General features: G+C 49.7%; 1 protein-coding gene across 1 annotated transcript; it reads right to left on the bottom strand.

The window, feature by feature from the left end:
- Positions 1–131: 131 nt before the first annotated feature.
- Positions 132–21,061, bottom strand: ARHGAP40 (Rho GTPase activating protein 40). The gene is given in 20 exon segments (XM_072735148.1): positions 132–222; positions 1,223–1,276; positions 1,892–1,893; positions 2,402–2,449; positions 2,452–2,574; positions 4,923–4,949; positions 4,952–5,016; positions 5,019–5,112; positions 6,760–6,794; positions 6,797–6,844; positions 8,351–8,443; positions 8,446–8,506; positions 8,880–8,910; positions 8,912–8,956; positions 9,372–9,462; positions 11,403–11,463; positions 11,466–11,582; positions 17,010–17,230; positions 19,701–19,828; positions 20,976–21,061. Coding segments are annotated over 20 exon segments (1,521 nt in total).
- Positions 21,062–21,732: the final 671 nt, after the last annotated feature.

A 21,732-nucleotide genomic window follows, 5' to 3' on the forward strand; every position in this document is an offset into this window, starting at 1 on the left:
TTTCAGAGAAGGTCGCCTTGGAGGAAGACCTAGACTTCCCCTTAGGCAGCTGTGCTGTCATGCTGTGTACATTGGCACAGGCCATAGGGGCAGGGCGGTGGCATGTGGGGCTGCTCCTTGGAGTCCAGGACTTAGGTGAGGCTCTGTTGAATGACCCACTCGCCACAGGGGTTGGCGTGATACAGATCTAAGGGGTAGGCACCTGAGGCCAGGTGATGTTCACCTGTGGAAGTGGGGACGGAGGAGGCTGAGGGTGGTGGGTGGGAAGACGTTGCTAGTGGTCTCGGAGCCTCACCGAGCCAGTGTACCGCCTCCACCCCTACCTGTGTGAGCCTTGGCTGCTGTGGCTCACAGCGACCCCTCTCTAGACACTTGACCTTTGCAGATGTCAGATGCCTGGCAGAGGGGCTCGTGCTGCCTCCCCCAGGGCATCCTGCAGCCGATGTCTGCCTGGTGCCCAGGTAGGAACCACCGACTTCCAGGCCTCTATAGGGAACCACGCGGCCGCAGTTTGCACGCCAGAGCCCCCATGTGGCCAAGGCTGGACTTCTCTCCTTCTGGCCTTCTTCCCCTCCTCCCTCGGAAGGCTGTGCCTGAGGAGCACTCCCTCAAAGCACCTCTGCTGCAGAAATCTTATCTTAGCCTTTGCCCTTGGGCCAGTGGTTCTCAAAGTGCAGTCCCTGCACAAGCACCAGCAGCATCACCTGGGAACTCATTAGAAATGCAGATTCTCAGGGCCCAGCCGCTGTGTCTTCACAGCCCTCTAGGTGATTCCGACCCGGTGGTACAGTTGGAGAATCACTGCACTAGAGAATGCAACTGAGAACAGCTGCCCATCCTTGGCTCCCACGAAGCCAGGGGAAGAAGTCTCAGAGCGGGGCAGGTGCTTGCAGAATTCCTTAAGGAACCCCTGGCCATTGATCCAGGAGGAGCCTCTTCAGTTAGGGTGCCCCAGAGGCATCAGTCTCACTGGTGATAGGGCAACTGTCACACTAAACAGAAACTCCTGCCCTCCCCCTGCCTCAGGCCAGCTCCAGGCAAAACTCCACGCTCCTGGACAGGATCCTGAGGCTCGGCACAGGCTGACCCTTAATCCCCAAGAGGCTGGAGGGGAAGGCTCACCCAGAGTGGACTCTGGCTTCCCCCAGAGGGGCCCAGTGAACCCTCAAGGTCAAGAGCTCCCAGGGACCTGGGCTTGGACCCATTCCCCATCCAGGGCTTAGAGATATTTCTTCCAACTTCCCAGAGGAGGATGTCCGTTGCCTTCACAGGCCTGCTGCCACAAGACGGAGAGAGTGAAACCTCTGACCTTCTCTCCTAGAGGCAGTGACATCGACTGTTTATGGACCCCAAACCTGGAAGGGGAAGTCCTCACAGATTTGGGATGCCAGCTGGGAGAGGAGACATAAGAACCCTCCTGGCAGAGCTGAAGTCCCTGAAGGAGCCCGAAGGTAAGGGAGCAGCAGCTGGATGGCACTCAGGGGGCCAGCCATGGGTCCCTGTCACCAGAGCATCTGGATGGAGGCTGTGAGGAGGGGTAGGATGAGGGGTGACAGATGCAGGTAGGAACCTGCTGTGAGAGGCAAGTTCTAAGTCAAGGTGGATTAAGAATATGGTATGATTACATATGGTAATTTAAATTATCATATAGTTATTATGTAATTATCATATTATAATTATGGATATCCTGAGTTCAACTCCAGACTCTGTCCCCAGTTTGCTGTGTGGCCCTGGGCAAGTCCCTTTCCCTCTCTGGGCCTTAGTTTTCCCATCCATGCAAAGAGGAAGTAGATTAGACGCTTGCTGAGGACTGGCAATCCAAGAGTCCTTTGTGCCAACTCCATCAGGGAGGCTCCTGAGAGCTCAGCTGTTTCATATATCCTGGAGCAACTGCTGCGTATCAGCCCCACTAATCCTCTTTCAGCTCTTTGGCCAGGTTTCCTCAGGGCCTTTGCACATGCTGTTTCCTCTGCCTGGAAGCACTACCTCATTCCCCAAACTATACCAGGTGTGTTGTTCTCCATTTACATTGTTCCCTGTATTTCTTGTGAAACCAAAACAGTTTGTAACTTGGTATTTATTTTGTGGCTTTAGACTCAGGTCTGTCTCTTCCACAGGGTGACACGCTGATAAGTCCAGTGCCCCTGTCTATTCTTTTCATGGTGATTCTAGCATTGCACATGGGACCTGGTCTATGGTAGACAGTGATTAAATATCATTATTATTTGTAGCCAAGAAGCTCTCTAAGAAGGCTGCAGAACCCAGTTCTGACCACTCCAGAAAGGAAGGAGCCAATGGCATGAGTAACTCCCCTCAGTGGCCTTCAGTTCTGAGAGGCCGACCCCTCCTTTGCCTGCTCCCTGCAGGTGAAAGGCTCCTGTCTCAAGGAAGCGCCCCTTACCACGGAGGGGAGGCTGTTTGTGTCCTCACTGCCTTCTTGACCCTGTGAGAGCCAGGACTGAAGCACTCTGTGAACCGCCTGGGGACACAGGCCAGTTCAGTGCTGGGAGTCAGGGGCACCTCCAGAGGATCTGTGATCGGCCAGGCCACCTGGATCTTTGCCACTTTGGGAGTCTACTAAGAAAGAAAAAGATCCATCCACATAGGACACGCGTGCATGCCTGGAATTCAAATGTGTGAGCATAAACACACATACACGTGCACTTACACAAATACCCATCCCAGAAGCACAAGATGCACACATACGCATGCACACCAGTCCCTTGTGCACACAGCATCTCATGTTCACATACATAAGGCCCCCCAAAGTGTGCTTACACAGACAGGCATGGAAACATACGTGTGCACATACCTTCACACTCACACACACACGAGGAGCGCAAGCAATGCACCTACAGACGTGCATACAGTTTATAGAAATGCACATCACGCGCAACGTGTGTGACGCTGGTCAATTTCTCTGTTCGGGCCCTGCTCCGAACTCCTCCCAGCAGCGCTCCGTGTTCTCCTCCAAGGCCTCTCTTTCTCCTACCACTCATCTCTTTTTTTTTAATTTTTATTTTTTTATTTATGATAGTCACAGAGAGAGAGAGAGGCAGAGACACAGGCAGAGGGAGAAGCAGGCTCCCACGTGGGACTCGATCCCAGGTCTCCAAGATCACGCCCTGGGCCAAAGGCAGGCGCTAAACCGCTGCGCCACCCAGGGATCCCCTACCACTCATCTCTTCACCTCAATCACTGCACAGCTCACAACGCACCGCACCCACCCCCACCCCCACCCCCACCCCCACCCCCACCCCAGGTTTCCTCCTCGCCCGCTCGGACGGGGCCGGCGCGCCCCCTGGTGGCCGAATCGGCAGCACCTGGAGGAGGAGGGTCAGGTACGTGCTGTGGGGCAGCTGGTGCTGTGGGACAGCTGCTGGATGGCACACTCAGGCAGAGGTGTCCCCAAGAACACACCTGGAGTGAGTGGGCTAAGGTTCTGAGAAACCCCAGCCAACCCTGCACTGGAAAATTCCCAAAGACCTTCAGATCAGCACATACCTGTCTGTTGGATCAGAACCCAGCAGACAGAGACAGATGAATCTAGGCCCCGTGGACCTGATAACAAAGAGCATTTATGCAGCTCTGAAAGAAATGGGTTCCATTCTGGGATCCTAGATTTACTGCCTGCAAGACACCTGAGCAAGACAATACACCGCGGGGGGGTGGGGGGGAGGCAATTCTCCCATTTACTAATGTTAGCAACAAGAAAATGTTTAGATATTCTTGGAATTTTTAGAACTCCCTACAATAAAAATTATTATAATCTAATGTGTCTTAGTAATCACATCAGCTCAGAGATGAAAGACACAGGGAAGCCAGAACTGTGGCAGTGTAGGTGGTACCGCGTGGGGGAGGAGCCGGGCCATCCACGCTCTGGGCTCTTGAACTGGGCTGGAAGGCTGAGCAGAGCTACCAGGCCCAAGCCCTTCCTGAAAACGGAAGGGAATTGCAGGCAGAGCAAACCGCATAAGCAAAAACTCAGAGGTGTGAGGTGCCGGAGGAGTGTGGAGAACCAGCTGGCATTTGGTGTGCGTAGAACACAGAAGAACGCCTGGGCTTGGTGGGGGAGAAACAGAACAGTTGGAGCTTCACTTGCTGGTTTCTAGAATTAAAAAAAAATGCCTATCTTACTGACTTGATGGATGAAGGAAGGGAGTGAGGGGGAAAGGTGAGTCAGTGGATGGATGAGTGGAGGGGTGGGCGGGTAGGTACATGGGTGCATGTTGGATTGATGGGTGGATGTCAGAGGCTGAGCACTTCCCAGTGCTGTGGCCCGCCAGCAGGGGTGGGCCACACTGCCTTGCCTTCGTGGGGGTCTCCAGGCCTGGCTGGGTCTTCCGAGGGCTCCTACTCGGCCCTCAGCCTTCAACAGGCCTTGTATGCCTACAGCACAGAAGGCGCTCTCTTCTTACTCTTGTTCCTCGCCCTTGCCTTGGACTGTTACTCAGGGCGGGGCTCATCGTGCGCCAGGGAGTGCCTTGGTTATCTGGCTATGGCCTGTTTTAGGCAGGCCCTGTGCTCCTGGGGCCTTCTGGGGCCTTTAGTGATGGCTTTCTCAGCATCATTAAAGCTTCCATGTAAAGGAATTCCTTGTAGAAGCTGAGGGAACACCCAGAATCCGGGGTAGACCAGACAGCTGTGGACTCTCTGAGAGGCATAGCAGTGGAGACAGAAAGTGGAGACAGCTCTCTGACACTAAGGCAGGGGAGGGAAGAAGACACAGGCCCACACATAGGATCCAATGGAGATCCCAGAAGAGACACAAGTAGGGATTGGAGAAATACAACTAGGGATACGTCCCTCACGCTGGCAGGAGCATCAGGGCAGCTGACCTAGAGGAGGATGGGAGCCTGTCCCTGCCACCAGGATCGACACTTCGTCCCCTCCACCCATGGTGGAGCCACAGCACTCGTTGCCCATAGCAGGTCCTGGTAGTGCACACAGTCATCTGCACCACCTCAGCCACCCCATCTGCCAAATGCTTCTCCTTGCCCTTGGGGAGTTTGGGGGCAGGAAATTTGGGGGCATCACCATGGAAATGTTCTTTAGAGTCATCTTCTTGCTTGGCTCTCAGGCCACCTCCTTCCTGAAGAATTTCAGGAGTGCCTGGGGAAGGCCACAGAACCTCCCTTGGATCTTAGCAGGTCCCAGCAATCCTTACCTTTCCCAGAACACCATGCTGCACAACTCGAGGGGGCACTTGGAGGGAGCCTGCGGCTGCAATATGGGTGTCCATTTTAGCTTTGCCATCAGCCCATCAGGACCTCCCTGCGTCTCAGTCTCCTGTGGTGCACATGTGGCCCATACCCTTTCCCTTCCCTCCTCCCTCAGAGGCAAAAGAGACATCTGAACCAGATTTCAAGTTTCTGGCAGAAAAGTCACAGCTCTGGGAAATGGGTCTTTTCCCAGATAGCCCCAGGAGAGCTGCTTTTTCTGGAGTTTGGATCTGCCAAAAATGCAAAGGAAAAAAATAGGGGAGCAGAGACAATGGGAAGAAAGGTGGGGGGAGATGATAATACTGTCATCTATTAAGTATTCTTTGTGTTTCTGGCCTCTGTGTTAGCACCTTACATGCATTTGTCATCTCATTCAGTCCTCACAACCACTCTGTAAAGTGGGTTCTATCATTGTGCCCATTTTACAGAGAAAGAGAACGCACCCAAGGTCACATAACCAGTAAGGATGAAGGGGAGGAGGGAGGGAGGGAGGGATGGAAAGCTGGAGACACGGATGGTGGATGGATGGATGGATGGACGGATGAAAGGAAGGATGGAGGAAGAGCATACATGGAGCATCTACAAGGTACCACACCTTCTACTCTATGAGTTCTCGTGTGTTAGCTCTTGTAATTGCCAAAACAATTACACACAATGCTATTATTATCCTCATTTTACTGAAAAGAAAACAGAAATTCAAAGAGGCTGTCTTTTCTACCAGAGCCGCGGCACCGGGAGCGAGGTCCCTTGAGCCCGGCTGTCTGGTTTTGCAGACTTCCTCGGGGCCTCCAAGTCTGTGCCCGCAGCAGACGAGGGCTCCAGCAGGCCTGGGCTTCCTCACAGCTCACCCTAGAGGTCCGCCTTGGCTTTGACCCAAAGCCAGCCAAGTGCCAGAGCTAAGCAAAGGCTGCACCCCCACCCCACCCCCAGTCCTGAGCTCCTACGCCCGTAACACACAGTGGGAGTGCCCTAAAAGAGTGTTTCCCAGATTGGCATCCTCCCACTGCAGCAGAACACAGCGGGGCAATGCTTTCCCCTGCAGGCTGTGGGCCCGCAGCCCTGGGAAGTCTGCAGGGAAGAACGAGCACCAGCCTTGCTCCCTGAGTCAGGGTTCACCCCTCTTGTTTGGACACAGAGTCCTTTCCCCGTAACACCTGTCAGCACAACACGGGACTGGCGTCCAGCAGTCCCCGCTCCGGAAAGCACGGATTTCTTTCAGGGCTCATCTGCTTGCTGTAGGGAAGAAGTCTCAGGAAAGACTCAGCCGTCCCCGTGGCCGTCACCGGACGCAGCCCCAGCCATGGTTGTTGAAGGGATGGATAAATCAATGAATGAATGAGCAGATTTAAAGACCTGATGGTGGCTGTGGGCTGAGATGGTGGAAAGAGGCAGCTCTAGTTACTGTGTCTCCTTTTCTTCTTTTTATTTCTTTTTTAAGTAAGCTCTACACTCAATGGCTCAAACTCACGACTCTGAGGTCAAGAGTGAGGTGCTCGCTCTGCTGACTGAGCCAGCCAGGTGCCCCAGTAACCTTTACGCTCAGGGCATGTCTGCTGGGTTCTGGGAGGATCGGCTGAGCAGGTGGAGGGCCTGCAGGTACTGCTTCAGGTCGGGGCTGTTTGAGGGAGGAGGGAGGACTTGGCCTTTGGTCTCTGGTCTCTGTGGGAGGTTCAGGGACTCTCCCCTGTCAGTGTGGAGACCCCCTCTTCGGGAAGGGAGATAGCAGAGGCTGCCAAGTCCAGGGATGGCCAGGAAACCCTCATCAGGAGACCTGGAACCACTTCCTGGACTGGTGTCAGCTCAGAGAGCTCTGACCAATGCTAGTCTCGAGGCTCGCTCCCTATCCTGTGTGAATAAAAAGTATCATGCGCATGCACACACACATTCACATGCATGCACCCACGTGTGAGCACACACACACTCAGATGTGTGGTCCAAGAGCTATAGTCCAGGGTGAGAAGTGCACTGAGCCCACAATCACCTTTAGAAGGGGAGATAGTCAAGTGCCCTGGAGACAAGGTTTAATGGAGCCCTTTGCATTTTGAGAGCTTCAACGGAAGAAGTGTCCCCCAGCTGGGGTCAGGATCTCCAGGGAGCAGAGGAGGTGGGAGTTATAGAGTTCAGAGAAAGAGTTCACCAGGCCAGACCAGATCCACCAGCTGATAGCTGGTGCAGCCTGGGGACCAGCTGCACGGGGGTGGGGGTGGGGGGTGGACACATGGGGTTGGGGACGGAGGCTGAGCACCGGGTCTTCATCCCTCAGATCCTGCATGGCTCGACTTCATTCTTCATTCGCTCATTCACTCATTCATTCATTCATCTGCTCCTCACTCAGCAAGTATCATCCAGTGCCTGTTGGGTGCCACGCTCCAGTCCAGGGGAAACCAACGGGACCCAGATTTGCAGAGCTTATGTTTCAGAGGAGAAGATAATAAGTGAGCCAAGAAGTGACTAAGGATCTTCAGACGCTGATTCACACTAAGAAGGAAACAACAGGGTACTGTGATAGGCAGCGTCTGGGCGGGCCTCGGGGAGGCGCTGACCCCCAGCTGCCATCCCAGTGCCCAGCGGCAGCCCACAAGCCGTGCAAGGGGGCAGGTTTCCAGAACAGGAGGGCAGGGCACAGGGCCTGAGGGAGGAAGGAGGAGTGGGGAGGCTGGGGGCCTGGCCCAGGAGTGGGGAGGCAGGGCCCAGGCCGGGAGGAGCCCAGTCAGAGACAGGAGGGCCCTGGGGGCAGAGAATGGGAGGCACAGAGCTTTATCCCAGGCAGTGGGTCGTGGACCAGGTGGAGCTGTGTGGTGACAAGATCTGGTCTGAGTTCTGTTTGATTTTTTATTTTTTTTTAAAGATTTTATTTATTTATTCATGAGAGACACAGAGAGAGAAGCAGAGACACAGGCAGAGGGAGAAGCAGGCTCCCTGCAGGGAGCCGGACACGGGACTCCATCCTGGGACCCCAGGATCACGCCCTGGGCCAAAGGCAGACGCCCAACTGCTGAGGCCCCAGACGTCCCTGGTTTTGTTTTAAAACGAGACTGTATGACGCAAAGGCTGGAGAGGACTTCTCGGGGTCCCTGCCCTCGGCCACACTTGGAAATGGGACTGCCTGAGCCCTGCAGCTTGCCTGGGCATCACAGGGAAGGCCGGGAGGAATGCAGCAGTGAGCAGAGCCTCCAGCAGTTCCCGGGTGAACCTTTTGAGCACATCGGATACATCTTGGGGTGAACCTTGTCTCAGCTAAAAAGGCCAGAGTAGAAATCTCTCCCCAGGTTTTGTTCCGTCCCCTGCAGGGTGGAGGGGCGCCAGTGAGAAGCTGGCCCAAGGCTCTAGGGAGAGTTGCTCTACCACTTCTCTGGGCCTGTTTCCTCATCTGGAAAGCAACCAACCATCTCTGAGGGCTGATCCGAGGACGAAATGGTCTCATTGTATAAGTCACATGGCACAGGGTTTCACCCAATAAATGTTGGCAGGCTGACTCCAGGCCCGCAACTCCATCCCTGCACCATACTGTGTCGCCTCCCTGCCTTCAACCCTCCTGGAACTCCCTGACCCAAACAGGACCCAAGACAGAATACGGACAATCTGGGAACTGGGTTCTCCCCTGGCTTAACACGGGAGATGCAGCCTCGAAGATGTGGGGGGAAACCACACCATTACCTTGACCCTGGCCTGGGATCCGGGCACCCTGAATGCCTTCTGTGTCCAGCCCTCTCTTTTCCAAAATAGGACAGCAGCTATGAGAGAAGGAAGCCAGCATTTAAACCATGAAAAGTGGGATTCAAACCGGTGTGTTTATCTCCCATGAAAACCAGGCCGAGGAGAGAGCTAGGAGAAGGAGAACAGCTTTCTTGGCCACTTCCAGGAGCCAGCCATTGCTCTGAGAGCTTCATATGCATTTTTCTCATTTATTCCTTCATAAAAGGAGGATACTGTTATTATAACTCCACTACAGAGATCTTGACAGGGAGAGTCATAGAGGTTCAAAGATTCATCCCCAGTTTCTTAATTAGCAAGTGTCAGAGCCAGATTTTGAAACCAGGAGTCCCAGTTCTAAAGGCCACACTCTTACTCCCCAGGCTAGACATCTCCCAATGGTGGCCCCAGACACAGCCTCTCATGGGCAACGAGCCAAAGCTGGGGACAACATACAGCTTGAAGGACCAGTAGAACCAGGTGCTTGGGAGGGCTTTGCGATCAGCTTCTAGCAGGACATCAAGGGGCACCCTGAAAAGCCACGTTTCTGTGGGAAGTCAAGAGCAGAAGGGGCATTTCACATCCTTGAATGACAGTTGGGTTCCAACCTGCGAGATCTTCTGGGCAACTGAGTCAGATTCCTTCCCTGTGTGAAGACTGGGCTCTCTGGAGAATAGCTGAGCTCAAACTTCACATCTCTCAGGCAGAACCCTTGGTCTCAGCAGTAATGAAAATGTTAGCTGCATCCCAGACCAGAAAATCTCAGCTGGATGAAAAGGTGTTGAAAGGAAAATGTGCTGCTGCCCCACAGAGCACGGGGTAAGGTATGTACCAGTGGCCTCGGGTAGATAGTCCAGCTCTGCAGGCATGGGCCACATTCCCAAGACGTATTCTCCAGGTCTTCTTACTCATCCTGTCTTACTGTCTTCTAGGGCATGCTCCTCCTTCCAAATCCACTCTACCTTCCTTCTCCCTCCACCTGTCTACTCCTCTCTCTGCAAAACCCCTACCCCTGGTCTGTCTTATCCGCTATATTCTTTTCTTTAAAGAAACAAACAGGGCAGCCTGGGTGGTTCAGTGGTTGAGCACCTGCATTCAGCCCAAGGTGTGATCCTGGAGTCCCAGGATCTAGTCCCATGTCGGGCTTCCTGCATGGAGCCTGCTTCTCCCTCTGCCTGTATCTCTGTCTCTCTTTCTCTCTGTGTCTCTCATGAATAAATAAATAAAATATTTTTTAAAAATAAACAAATAAAATTCACAGTGTGTAGTGTTGACACTGATGCAGTGAAATGAACACTCTCATAATCTATTGAAGGGTAACACACACCAAGAACCGAATAGGTATATTCCAAATAATCTAAGGCACATTCAAAATTGTATGTACAATAATAGGGATTGTATTTTATAATAGGAGAAACAGGGAAATAGTAAATGTCCACTGATAAGGAAATGGTTAAATAAATTAGAACATATCCCTAAGGAGGAAAATAATACCATGAGTAAAAATCATGTTTTCAAAGACTGCTATTAATAATTGTCATAAATAATATTATTCCAACCAAGTTCATTACCCCTCCTTGTATCTACACCCTTTCCCATATGAATTTGCATACTTCCCCACTCCTTTGCTAGTCAGCCAAGTGATAGCTTTTTTTTTTTAAGATTTTATTTATTTATTCATGAGAGACACAGAAAGAGAGGCAGAGAAGACATTAGGCAGAGGGAGAAGCAGGATTCCTGCGAGAAGCCAGATGCAGAATTCAATCCCAGGACCCTGGGATGACGCCCTGAGCCAAAGGCAGAAGCTCAACCACTGAGCCACCCAGGCGTCCCACAATAGCTTAGACCAATGGATCAATAAACTCCGTGATGCATGCAGAGGTTCAAAATGCATTGTATGGTAGGGTTTGCTCTCTTGTGCTTCTGCCATTAACTGGCAGAAGGACAGGCTCCAAATAGCCTGCTGGTCCGGGAGGATGAGACACACGAAGCAGATCCAGACCCAGCCAACAGCTTGAGTCAAGGCCACTACATCAGCCAATCCCTAAACATGGGAACAAGAGTAAGTGATTGTTGTTTTAAGTCATGAGTTTGGCAGTTGTTTGTTATGAGGCAGTATTGTGGCAATAGCTGAATGATACAATGGGAAATGTCCATAATTCTATAATATTTAGTGAAAAAAAGATACACATGTAACACAGGAAGATGATGCACAGAGAGTTAATAGCACTTATATATGAATTGAATTTTTCCTTTTTGTGTTTTCTCTATTTCCCAAATTTCCTACAATGAACAAATTGTTTTCAGTTGAATAAATATACATATATGTATATATATATAACACATATATGTAACAGAATAGACATATATGGATGGATGTATATATACATATAACAAAGAGATACAGCAGCTAAGCATGCTTTAGTGGAAGATTCTCCATGCAGCTCCTTGGATGAGAAAACCATGGGTTTTTGGAGTCCTGCTGACCTGTTGCCTTCCACTTCCCTGCCTTGTTCCTCTTCAGTCTGAGCCACAGACCACACAGAGCACAATCAGGGGGATTGTGCTGAGCTCCATGAGGGCCAGAGCAGGGATCTTCTGCACATCCTGCAGGGACAAGTCTCCTGTCCAGGTCAGGCCAAATCTGCCTTTGGGAATCCTAAACTTCTAGGGAGGGAGGTAAGGACAATTGCTCAAGGGACACCTGGTTGGTTCAGTCGGTTAAGCATCAGACTCTTGGTTTTGGCTCAGGTCATGATCTCAGGGTCCTGAGATCGAGTCCTACATAGGGCTCCATGCTCAGTGTGGAATCTCCTTGAGGTTTTCTCTCTCCCTCTGCCTCTTCCCCTGTTCGCTCTCTCTCTCTCAAAATAAATAAACAAAATCTTAAAAAAAAAAAAAAGGCAATCACTCAAGCTGCATGTCTGGTATGTGTGTTGAGGCTCTCCCATCCCTTGAAGGAGGTTATGAGAAGGAAGAACAGAGTGGGTGGGAAGTGGGGCTCAGGATTCCATCCCAGGTTCAAGTTCAAGCTCTATCTCTGACTGATAGGGTTACATTCTGAGCTTCTAAATTCCCATCTCTCAGCATAAAATAGTGCCTCTCTCAAAGCGTTTTGTGCAATGGGCTAAGGGATGTAAAGTGCTTAGGGAGCCACCCACATAGGAAGGTCCCAATAAACAGAAGCTATCTTTATTACTTGCATTCCAACAGAAGGGGCTGAAGGAGAGAGAGCACTGCACGGGCCTCTTATCATCGCTTCTATTCCGGTCCTTTGTTGCTCTCCTTTGCCCCATCTGTCTCCACCCTTGGCAGTGCCACCCACAGCTCCAATGCTCTTCTTCCTATTACTCTGAATAATAACAGAATATTAATGGAAAAATAAATTATGCTCGACTGCGCCTCTGGAGGCCACAGTGGGGTCCCGCAGGCAGCACCAGCCATTCCCTCTTCCAGAGGTGAAAACCAGCAAGAGGGAGGGACTGATAAATTTGTTTAGTATCACCAGGAGGACTTGAGCAGGTTATTCCAGAAGGCCGCATTCGAGTGCCCCACGAAAGGAAAGGAAGTGTGCTCTGGTTGTAGGTAATGATGTTACGTCAATCGGCTGTGGTACAGCCTAGCACATGCCGCGTGAGCTGTGGCATCACACCTCCTGGATCCAAAGTCTGACGTTCCCTGTGAGTTTGGGTAAATCATTTTACCTTTCTTTGTGTCAATAGTCTCACTTGTGAAGGGGGCTAATGACAGGATCTACTTCACAGGGTTGTAGGGGAGATCCAATTAAATAGAGCACATAAAACAGTGCTTCACACACAGTGAGTCCTCAATAATTATAACTATTACTTTTTTTTAGTTTACTTATTCAGGGAGTTATTGCCAACATAGCAGAATGAAATGAAATCATGAATGTAAAGTACTGGGTATAATGCCTGGTCCATTGTAAAAGGTCCATATGGAATATCTTTAGATTATTTACCATCATCATTCATAGTTTAATGGATGAAATCAAATGATCAAGTCTAGCAGGTAAGATAATGTTGAGCATTAATTATCTCTGATGCTTTAGAAATAGAAAGTCAATATTTAAAATTTTATTTTGATGTCCTGTGCTTACATAAGATATTTTCCCTGGGAGAAACTAGGTAAAGAGTACATGGAAACTTTGTACTATTTTTGCAACTTCTTGCTTCTCAAAATGAGAAAGAAACATTCTGCTTGGGTGAATGAAAGTGCTTTCCCATTGGGAAGGGGGCATGCTTCCTAAGCAGTGGAGAGTAAGGTCCATCGGGAAGGGCTGGGAAGGGTGCTGGCGGCTCCGGTTCTGCCTCAAGATCAGTCAGCTCTATCACCTCTCTCTGAACTTCACTGCTCCTTTCCTGCCAGTGAGATGTGGGTGCAATGACAACACCATCTCCTAGGGTGAGGTAAGGAATCAAGCCAGTGTATGGAAATCTCTGGAACAAGGCCCAGAGCCAGCTACCTAGGGGTTATCCAACCACATCAAAATATGGTCAGTGAAGAACCTCTTCCTTTAAGTAACAGCAGGACCTGGGAAAACCTATACACGATGAGAGGGGTCAGAACAGTGGCCACCCTAGAGGGTGGGGATTAGCCAGGAAAGGTGTGGGGGAGCCTTTAGGAGTACAAGACATGTTCTAGATCTTGATCTGGTGATAGTTATACATCAAGTTGCACATGGTAAATGTCTGTGCACCTTACCATGCACTGTATTTCCATCTTAAAAACCTAAATATAAATGATGGCATCCTCATTTGGAAGGAACTGTGCTGGGACAGTTGAACCTTTTGTGGGGGAGGCGCGAAAGGCAGAATCTCAGCTCTCTCTTTCACACCAGACACCACAATTAATTCAAAAAATAACTAGAAACAAAACACGTAGGTGAATAGTTATCAGTTTGCTGGATGAAGCATAAAAACTTTCTAAGGGTAAAAATAAAGAAGAATGCAAATGAACAAACATAAGGTGAAGAAGGAGCATAAAGGCCTGCAGCTCCCTGCTCCCCAGTCCCTGGCACAGGCAGTTACTCAGCAGGTGGCTGTGGTAGGAGCTCAGTGAATGAAAGGTTCAACCCCTGTGTGCTGGGTGCCTGGCAGCTCGGCAAGGGTGAGGAGGGCGAGGCAGGCTAGGGTGAGGCAGGAGGGCTGAAGGATGGGCTTGGCCACCAGCCCTCTGGACAGCGTGCTCACCACAGGGAACCCTTGCCCCAGGCGCAGAGGCCTCCGAGCACCTTCCGAGGGGAAGGCACCCTCCCTCCCGGCCTCTGTCTGGAGGTCCCTCAGGCTCAGCAGTTGGAAATTGGGCAGAAGGGGTTGGGGCCCCTGGGTGGCTCAGCGGTTGAGCTTCTGCCTTTGGCCCAGAGCGTGACCCCGGGATCTGGGATCGAGTCCCACATCGGGCTCCTGCAGGGAGCCTGCTTCTCCCTCTGCCTATGTCTCTGCCTCTCTCATGAATAAATAAATACAATCTTTAATTTAAAAAAAAAAAAGGAAACTGAGCAGAGAGGCAGTGAGTCAGGACTGGCTGCCTCCCCATTGACTCCAAGCCCAGAGCCCCAAGAAGCAAATTCCCAGGCTTGTGCCCTTGCACAGGCCCACGAGACTCAGTAGCAATCACCTACGATTAGGGCCTGAGATCGTGACCCCAGGAATCAAGCTCTTAGGCTAAGGATTCAGGCCTTTGCCTGAGCAAACGGCAGGAAGGAAGAGCGGGATGCTTAGAGGCGCGCCCCTTCTCTTACTTCACAGCGCCGCCCCGTGGGGCAGCTGGAGAATGCCCATGCCTGAGGAATGAAGGCCACTTACCCGGAGGAGACTTAGAAGCTCGGGACCTGGTATTTTGATAGGGATTGCATTAAACGTGTAAATTGCCCTGGGTAACATTGACATTTTCACGATATTAATTCTTCCAATACATGAGCATGGAATATTTTTCCATCTCTTTGTGTCTTCCTCAATTTCTTTCAGAAGTGTTCTATAGTTTTTAGGGTATAGATCCTTTACCTCTTTGGTTAGGTTTATTCCTAGGAATCTTATGCTTTTTGAGTGCAATTGTAAATGGGATTGACTCCTTAATTTCTCTTTCTTCAGTCTCATTGTTAGTGTATAGAAATGCCACTGTGGACTTTCTTCAGAGAGTTAGAACAAATTATTTTAAGATTTGTGTGGAATCAGAAAAGACCCCAAATAGCCAGGGGAATTTTAAAAAAGAAAACCATAGCTGGGGGCATCACAATGCCAGATTTCAGGTTGTACTACAAAGCCGTGGTCATCAAGACAGTGTGGTACTGACACAAAAACAGACACATAGATCAATGGAACAGAATAGAGAATCCAGAAATGAACCCTCAACTTTATGGTCAACTAATATTTGATAAAGGGGGAAAGACTATCCACTGGAAGAAAGACAGACTCTTCAATAAATGGTGCTGGGAAAATTGGACATCCACATGCAGAAGAATGAAACTGGACCACTCTCTTTCACCATACACAAAGATAAACTCAAAATGGATGAAAGATCTAAATGTGAGACAAGATTCCATCAAAATCCTAGAGGAGAACACAGGCAACACCCTTTGTGAACTCGGCCACAGTAACTTCTTGCAAGATACATCCACGAAGGCAAAAGAAACAAAAGCAAAAATGAACTATTGGGACTTCATCAAGATAAGAAGCTTTTGCACAGCAAAGGATACAGTCAACAAAACTAAAAGACAACCTACAGAATGGGAGAAGATATTTGCAAATGACATATCAGATAAAGGGCTAGTTTCCAAGATCTATAAAGAACTTATTAAACTCAACACCAAAGAAACAAACAATCCAATCATGAAATGGGCAAAAGACATGAACAGAAATCTCACAGAGGAAGACACAGACATGGCCAACACACACATGAGAAAATGCTCCGCATCACTTGCCATCAGGAAATACCACAATGAGATACCACCTCACACCAGTGAGAATGGGGAAAATTAACAAGACAGGAAACCACAAATGTTGGAGAGGATGCGGAGAAAGGGGAGCCCTCTTGCACTGTTGGTGGGAATATGAAATGGTGCAGCCACTCTGGAAAACTGTGTGGAGGTTCCTCAAAGAGTTAAAAATAGACCTGCCTTACGACCCAGCAATTGCACTGTTGGGGATTTACCCCAAAGATTCAGATGCAATGAAACGCCGGGACACCTGCACCCCGATGTTTCTAGCAGCAATGTCCACAATAGTCAAACTGTGGAAGGAGCTTCGGTGTCCATCGAAAGATGAATGGATAAAGAAGATGTGGTCTATGTATACAATGGAATATTCCTCAGCCATTAGAAACGACGAATACCCATCATTTGCTTCGACGTGGTTGGAACTGGAGGGTATTATGCTGAGTGAAATGAGTCAATCGGAGAAGGACAAACATTATATGGTCTTATTCATTCGGGGAATATAAGTAATAGTGAAAGGGAATAGAAGGGAAGGGAGAAGAAATGGGTAGGAAATATCAGAAAGGGAGACAGAACATAAAGACTCCTAACTCTGGGAAATGAACTAGGGGTGGTGGAAGGGGAGGAGGGCGGGGGGTGGGGGTGACTGGGTGGCGGGCACTGAGGGGGGCACTTGACGGGATGAGCACTGTTATTCTGTATGTTGGCAAATTGAACACCAATAAAAAATAAATTTATTATTTAAAAAAATAAAAAATAAATACAAGTATTTCATTCCTAAAAAAAAAGAAGCCCGGGACCTGAGCTGCGGCTTTTCATTTCATTGCATACCCCAGGCCCCATTCTCTGAAGACACGCCCTCTGCAAATTACCAGCAGCTCCCAGTTAGACTCAGGAAGCCCTGGGACATAGGAGCCATTCCCAACCCCTTCACAGATGGAGCAGCTGAAGCTCAGAGATCTTGCCCAAGATCCCATAGTTGCTAAAGACCTCCATGTAAAATGGGAGCACAGTGGCCTGCAAGCATGCAGGTAGCATGCACGCCCTAGCGCGCAGGTGCACACAGACGCACGTGTGTGCGCCAACACAGCCCTCCAACAGTATCACTGCAGGAGGTGGTGGCATGAATGCCACTTATTCACCATTGAGCTGAAGAAGCCAAAGATGTCCCTGACATCTCTGACAGGTGCCTTGTGTTGTCTTCCGGTTGAGCAGACATAGATGTCCAGCCGGCAGCACACAGCAACCTCCTGGGTTGGTGTCAGGGTGTATGGGAGCCCCTGGTGCTCACTGTCCAAGCCCTGGCCACCGAGGAGGTCTGACAAGCCTGTGTCCTGCAGCCACTGGGATTTGGCTCCTCCTCCTACCAACAGAGGAGAACACCCAGATGAACACACACAGCTACATGCTCAGCCACATGCACTAACCAAAGCCACATATAAGAATGCATACTCACATGGACGCAAGGGGCATCCACATATCTGATCACCAGAGACCCCCTAACACCAACTAAACTCGTCAATGGGGAGATCTAATAGGATGCCAGAGAAGACAGGGGATGCTGATGGGATTAACCACTATCTGGATGTAACCACTTCCTGGATGCCACTCCTGGGAAACAGAGCAGGCTGGGGAAGGCCTCCTATATGCTCTGATTCTGAAACGTAGCAATGAGCTCACTCTCCCTCCCAGATCTGGCCGTGACCACAGAACCACGTGGACGCTGCTGTGTAGAGTGCCGGCAAGCAGGTGGTGCGCAGTTGGAAAGTCTCTTCCTAGTCAAGACCTTATTTATAATGGAATACACCCCTCCGCTATGCTTCACCACCGTCCTACAGCAAAACCTTTCATCCAAATCAGTCCTGAGTCCCACTTCCACAGATTCCACCAGGGGTTCAGGCTCTGGGCCTGGGAATCTGCACTTGGAACAACCTCCCCAGGTTACTGGAGCATCTGGGAAACACTGGCCTGGTTAGTTCCTTCCTTATGACAGGGAAGAGATGAGAGCTCAAAGAGGAAGTCGCACACACATGTGAGCAGACGGGGTGGGGGAAGGGGCTGTATATGGTTGTACCCAGTGTGACCAAGCTAGTCCACCAGGTGCTGGTGGTTTAAAAAACCTAAAACTGCTTTTATGACTGCATGGATTGCACACATAAGCCAGACATGCCAGTCTTCCAACATTTTCCCTATACTTGGGCACCAAGCAAATGCTTCCAGGGTAGCCACAGCTTTGTGGGTCCTCCCCTAACACGGGCTGGCTGGTGGAGGCACTGATTCCATTGCAATGCCAGGAGTTTTTCCCTCCTGCTAACCACAGGTCATTTGCACGGGATCTTTTCAACAAACCAGTGTTTCCTGAAATCAAGACATTTACCTATTGCCTTTATAATTTTTTATGATTTTATTTATTTATTCATGAAATACAGAGAGAGATACAGAGAGAGAGAGACAGAGACAGAGACAGAGACAGAAACAGAGGCAGAGGGAGAAGCAGGCTCCACGCAGGAAGCCCAATGTGGGACTTGATCCTAGGACCGCTGGGTCAGGACCCAAGCCAAAGGCAGACGCTCAACCGCTGAGCCACCCAAGCATCCCGCCTTTATAATTTGTATCTGTATATAATTAGTCATGTACAATTGTTTACTTAATATTTTCCCTTAATCCGGGGTCACATTTTAACTTACGCCTATTCTTTTAAACACTCGAAATCCCAACCATTAAATGGAGCATCTACCACCACTTCTGTAAGTAGAAGTTAATGAAAACAACGACTATGTTAACATTTTTGGTCTCGTGGCTCCCGGAGGCTCCCACTGCCCTGTGAGTCTAAAAAAGCTCCTGTTTCTATTTAGTTATCCACATGGGTTTCTCCATTATCCACTCTGGCTTCAACCCCTGTTCTGTGTGAAATTGGATTGCTGGCCAGGTCACGATGGCCGGCCGCTTTCCTGCAGTGGGGGAACCTCCCCAAATCACTGTTTCGGTGCCCAGTGATGTGTATTCCGTACTTGAGATGCTGCAGCAGACCTTGAGGGACCCATGTCTCCCATACAACCACATGTTCTGGAAACCATGGGCTAGTGTAGTTGAATTATATGCCCAACCAAGGAGATTTCCATGGGATGCTCTCTCCATTCCCTCATTCACTGAGCAACTATGGATGGAGTATGAGAATGTGCTTGGCTTGGGTCCAGGCACTGAGGAGGTAGCGGTGAAGAAGATGGACAATGTCCCCAGCCTTGTGGAGCTGACATTCTGGGTCCTGAGCAAGAACTGCATGGCTGAGCCCTGTCAACCCCCAGAGCGGTGAGATAGCCTCATCATCATCGTCGTCGTCATTATCATCACAGTGACTGCTGCTTTACACTGCTGAGTTTGGGGTGCCCATGCAGTAACAGGTAACAGGGACACATGGTTGTCTGTCACACAGAGAGGGATGGGGAGACACTTATATTTGAGCAGAGCACTTGGAGTTCCACTGGAAAGTCAGCTCCACAAGGGGACAGACTTCCCTTTGTGTTGGCTGTTGTATAGCTTCAGTGCCCCAAACAGTACCTGGCATGTATTAGGCACTCATCAATATTTGCTAAATGAATTAATCTAAGCAAGGCATCTGATTTACATTATAAAAAGATAATTTTGACTGGTGCACGGAAAAGGGGGACAGCAGATGGCCAGGAGCAAGGGCAGGGAAGTCAGTGAAGAGAATACTGCACCAGTCCAGATGCGAGGGAAAGCCCTTTCCTGTTCTGGTTTCCATCAGGCTCCTCCTATAGCATCTCCCCCTGTAGAAGGCAGGGCACCCAGCAGGACCCAGCCAGGGGCCTCACCTAGTGGGAGCTGGCCTTCACCCCTGCTGCTGTTCTCTTGCTTCGGCTCATCTCTCTATTGGATCCGCTCCACCTCCATCTAAATGCTGTCCGTGGACGAGCTTTCCACCAAGCTATTATTTAAAAAACTAAGACATAAACAACAATACACTAGAAAAGAAAAGAATGCAGCTGGAGGCTGCATTCCTCCAGCCACAGGAATTGGTTCATGGAAGGTAACACACAGAATACTTGCTGCGAGTTCTGAGATAGAGACAACCAGCTGGCTCTGGCCCTGGATGCACAGCGAGTAGCCCTAAGGAGGCGGTGGCCATACAGTGGGGATCCAGGCTCAGAACAAAGTGGATCTCATACTCGACATAAATAGAAAATTTTAAAGCTTGGTCCTAGATGATGTCATTGTGCAGTTGAGTCACAAGAGGGTCACCTACACGGTGCATTTTACTGGAAAGATCCTTGTTGAGGAGGTAGCATGGTTTTTTAATCCATCCCCCCTGACAGAGGCTTGGGTTTTTTCCATCTGTCAGTATCACGACAAGCATCCTCATGTTCATTATCCTGTTCCCTGTGTGGAGGTACCAGGAGAACAGAGGGCCAGAAGCAGATTTGCAGAATCAAAGGGTTTGTGAGACTGTGATGCCTCTTGCCAAATTGCCTTCCAAAAAAAGGATTGTTCTATTGGATTTGTTTGTTGTGATTGCTGTTGCAGCCTGGACAGGGTGCTGGTTTTGTTCCTGCTACCTGCCTGGCCTCTGTCTTGCGGGGTTCTGTGCCCTGGAGTCCCTGGGGCTGCATTTTGCCCACAACTTGAGATCCCACCTGTCAGTGTTCCCCCAGCTTCTGGAGATGTGATCCAGTATCCTGGTCCAGTGTCATGGATATGTGACCTGAGCAGTCACAGGTCCCCTGCTTAGAAGGGCCTCCTGCTTGGTTTCACCATCATCATGGGATTCTTGATAATGTTTGAACAAGGGTCCCCATGTTCATGTGGTGCATGCATGGCTTGTGCCTTTTTCCCAAGTGTCCTGCCCACACACTGAGCTCAACTCCAAGTGATACATACTCACATCCTGAAACATACTCAAATGTGGTAAAGTAGAGAAATCTTAGGTCCACCAGGGCCCAAAGGAAGAGGCAGGGCACCAGCTCTTCCTGGGTAACGGCTTGGCCATTTTCACCGAGCAGAAGCTTAACTGGAGACCGATTCCCAGTTAATTATAAAATTGGCTGTTCCACTCTATTTATGCTTTTTGAGAAAGCTGCTAGTCGGCGCACCTCCTGCGAATCTGTTTGGTCCCCCATGCTGGCACACAGTTTGGTTTCTTTAGCTGTTTTGCGATTCGCTTGAAAATTGCCGGCATCTGTGTGTTTTTGTGACAATTTGAAAACCTCAGTGACTAAACCCAAACAGAAGTCAACTGTGTCACCATTTCAACAGCTAAGCAATGAGAGAGGAACAATCAATCATTTCTCTGGGTGAACATCCTAAGGGGGTCAGACAGGGGCACAAGAAAGAAGAGATGAAATAAAACCCCAACGGTTCTAAAGGTGTTGTTGTGCCAAGATCACAGTGTACAGCGTGGCCAACAAATCTTCAGTTTAGCAGAACTACGGGCGCTCAGCGCATCCACAAAATTCATTCTGAGCTTCGCAAACAGTCAATTTTTTTGTTTTGTTTTCAACATTTTATTGATGTATAGTGTGTGCAGAAAAGTGCACAGATGTCTCTGGTTGTAATTTGGTTTTTAGGCATTTACTGAGCACGTACTACATGCTCACTAAGCGATGGTTAACCACATCAGACAGTTCAGAAGTTAAGAACTTTGGCTCAAATGTCAGACAGGTCTGACTTTGTATCCTAGATCTGTCATTTATTAGTGAAGTAACCTTGGAGAGCTTCAGCTTCCTCATCTTCACATGGAGACCACCTCGTGTGGTTTAAGAGCTACTCCAGTCAGCCAGCCAGTGTGTATTGAGCTCCTGACACAGCCAGTCATTAGAAAGCTAATGTACACCAAGTGCTGGAACAGAA

This window comes from Vulpes vulpes, chromosome 14, assembly GCF_048418805.1.
Source record: "Vulpes vulpes isolate BD-2025 chromosome 14, VulVul3, whole genome shotgun sequence".
In the NCBI taxonomy this organism is placed as follows: Eukaryota; Metazoa; Chordata; class Mammalia; order Carnivora; family Canidae; genus Vulpes; species Vulpes vulpes.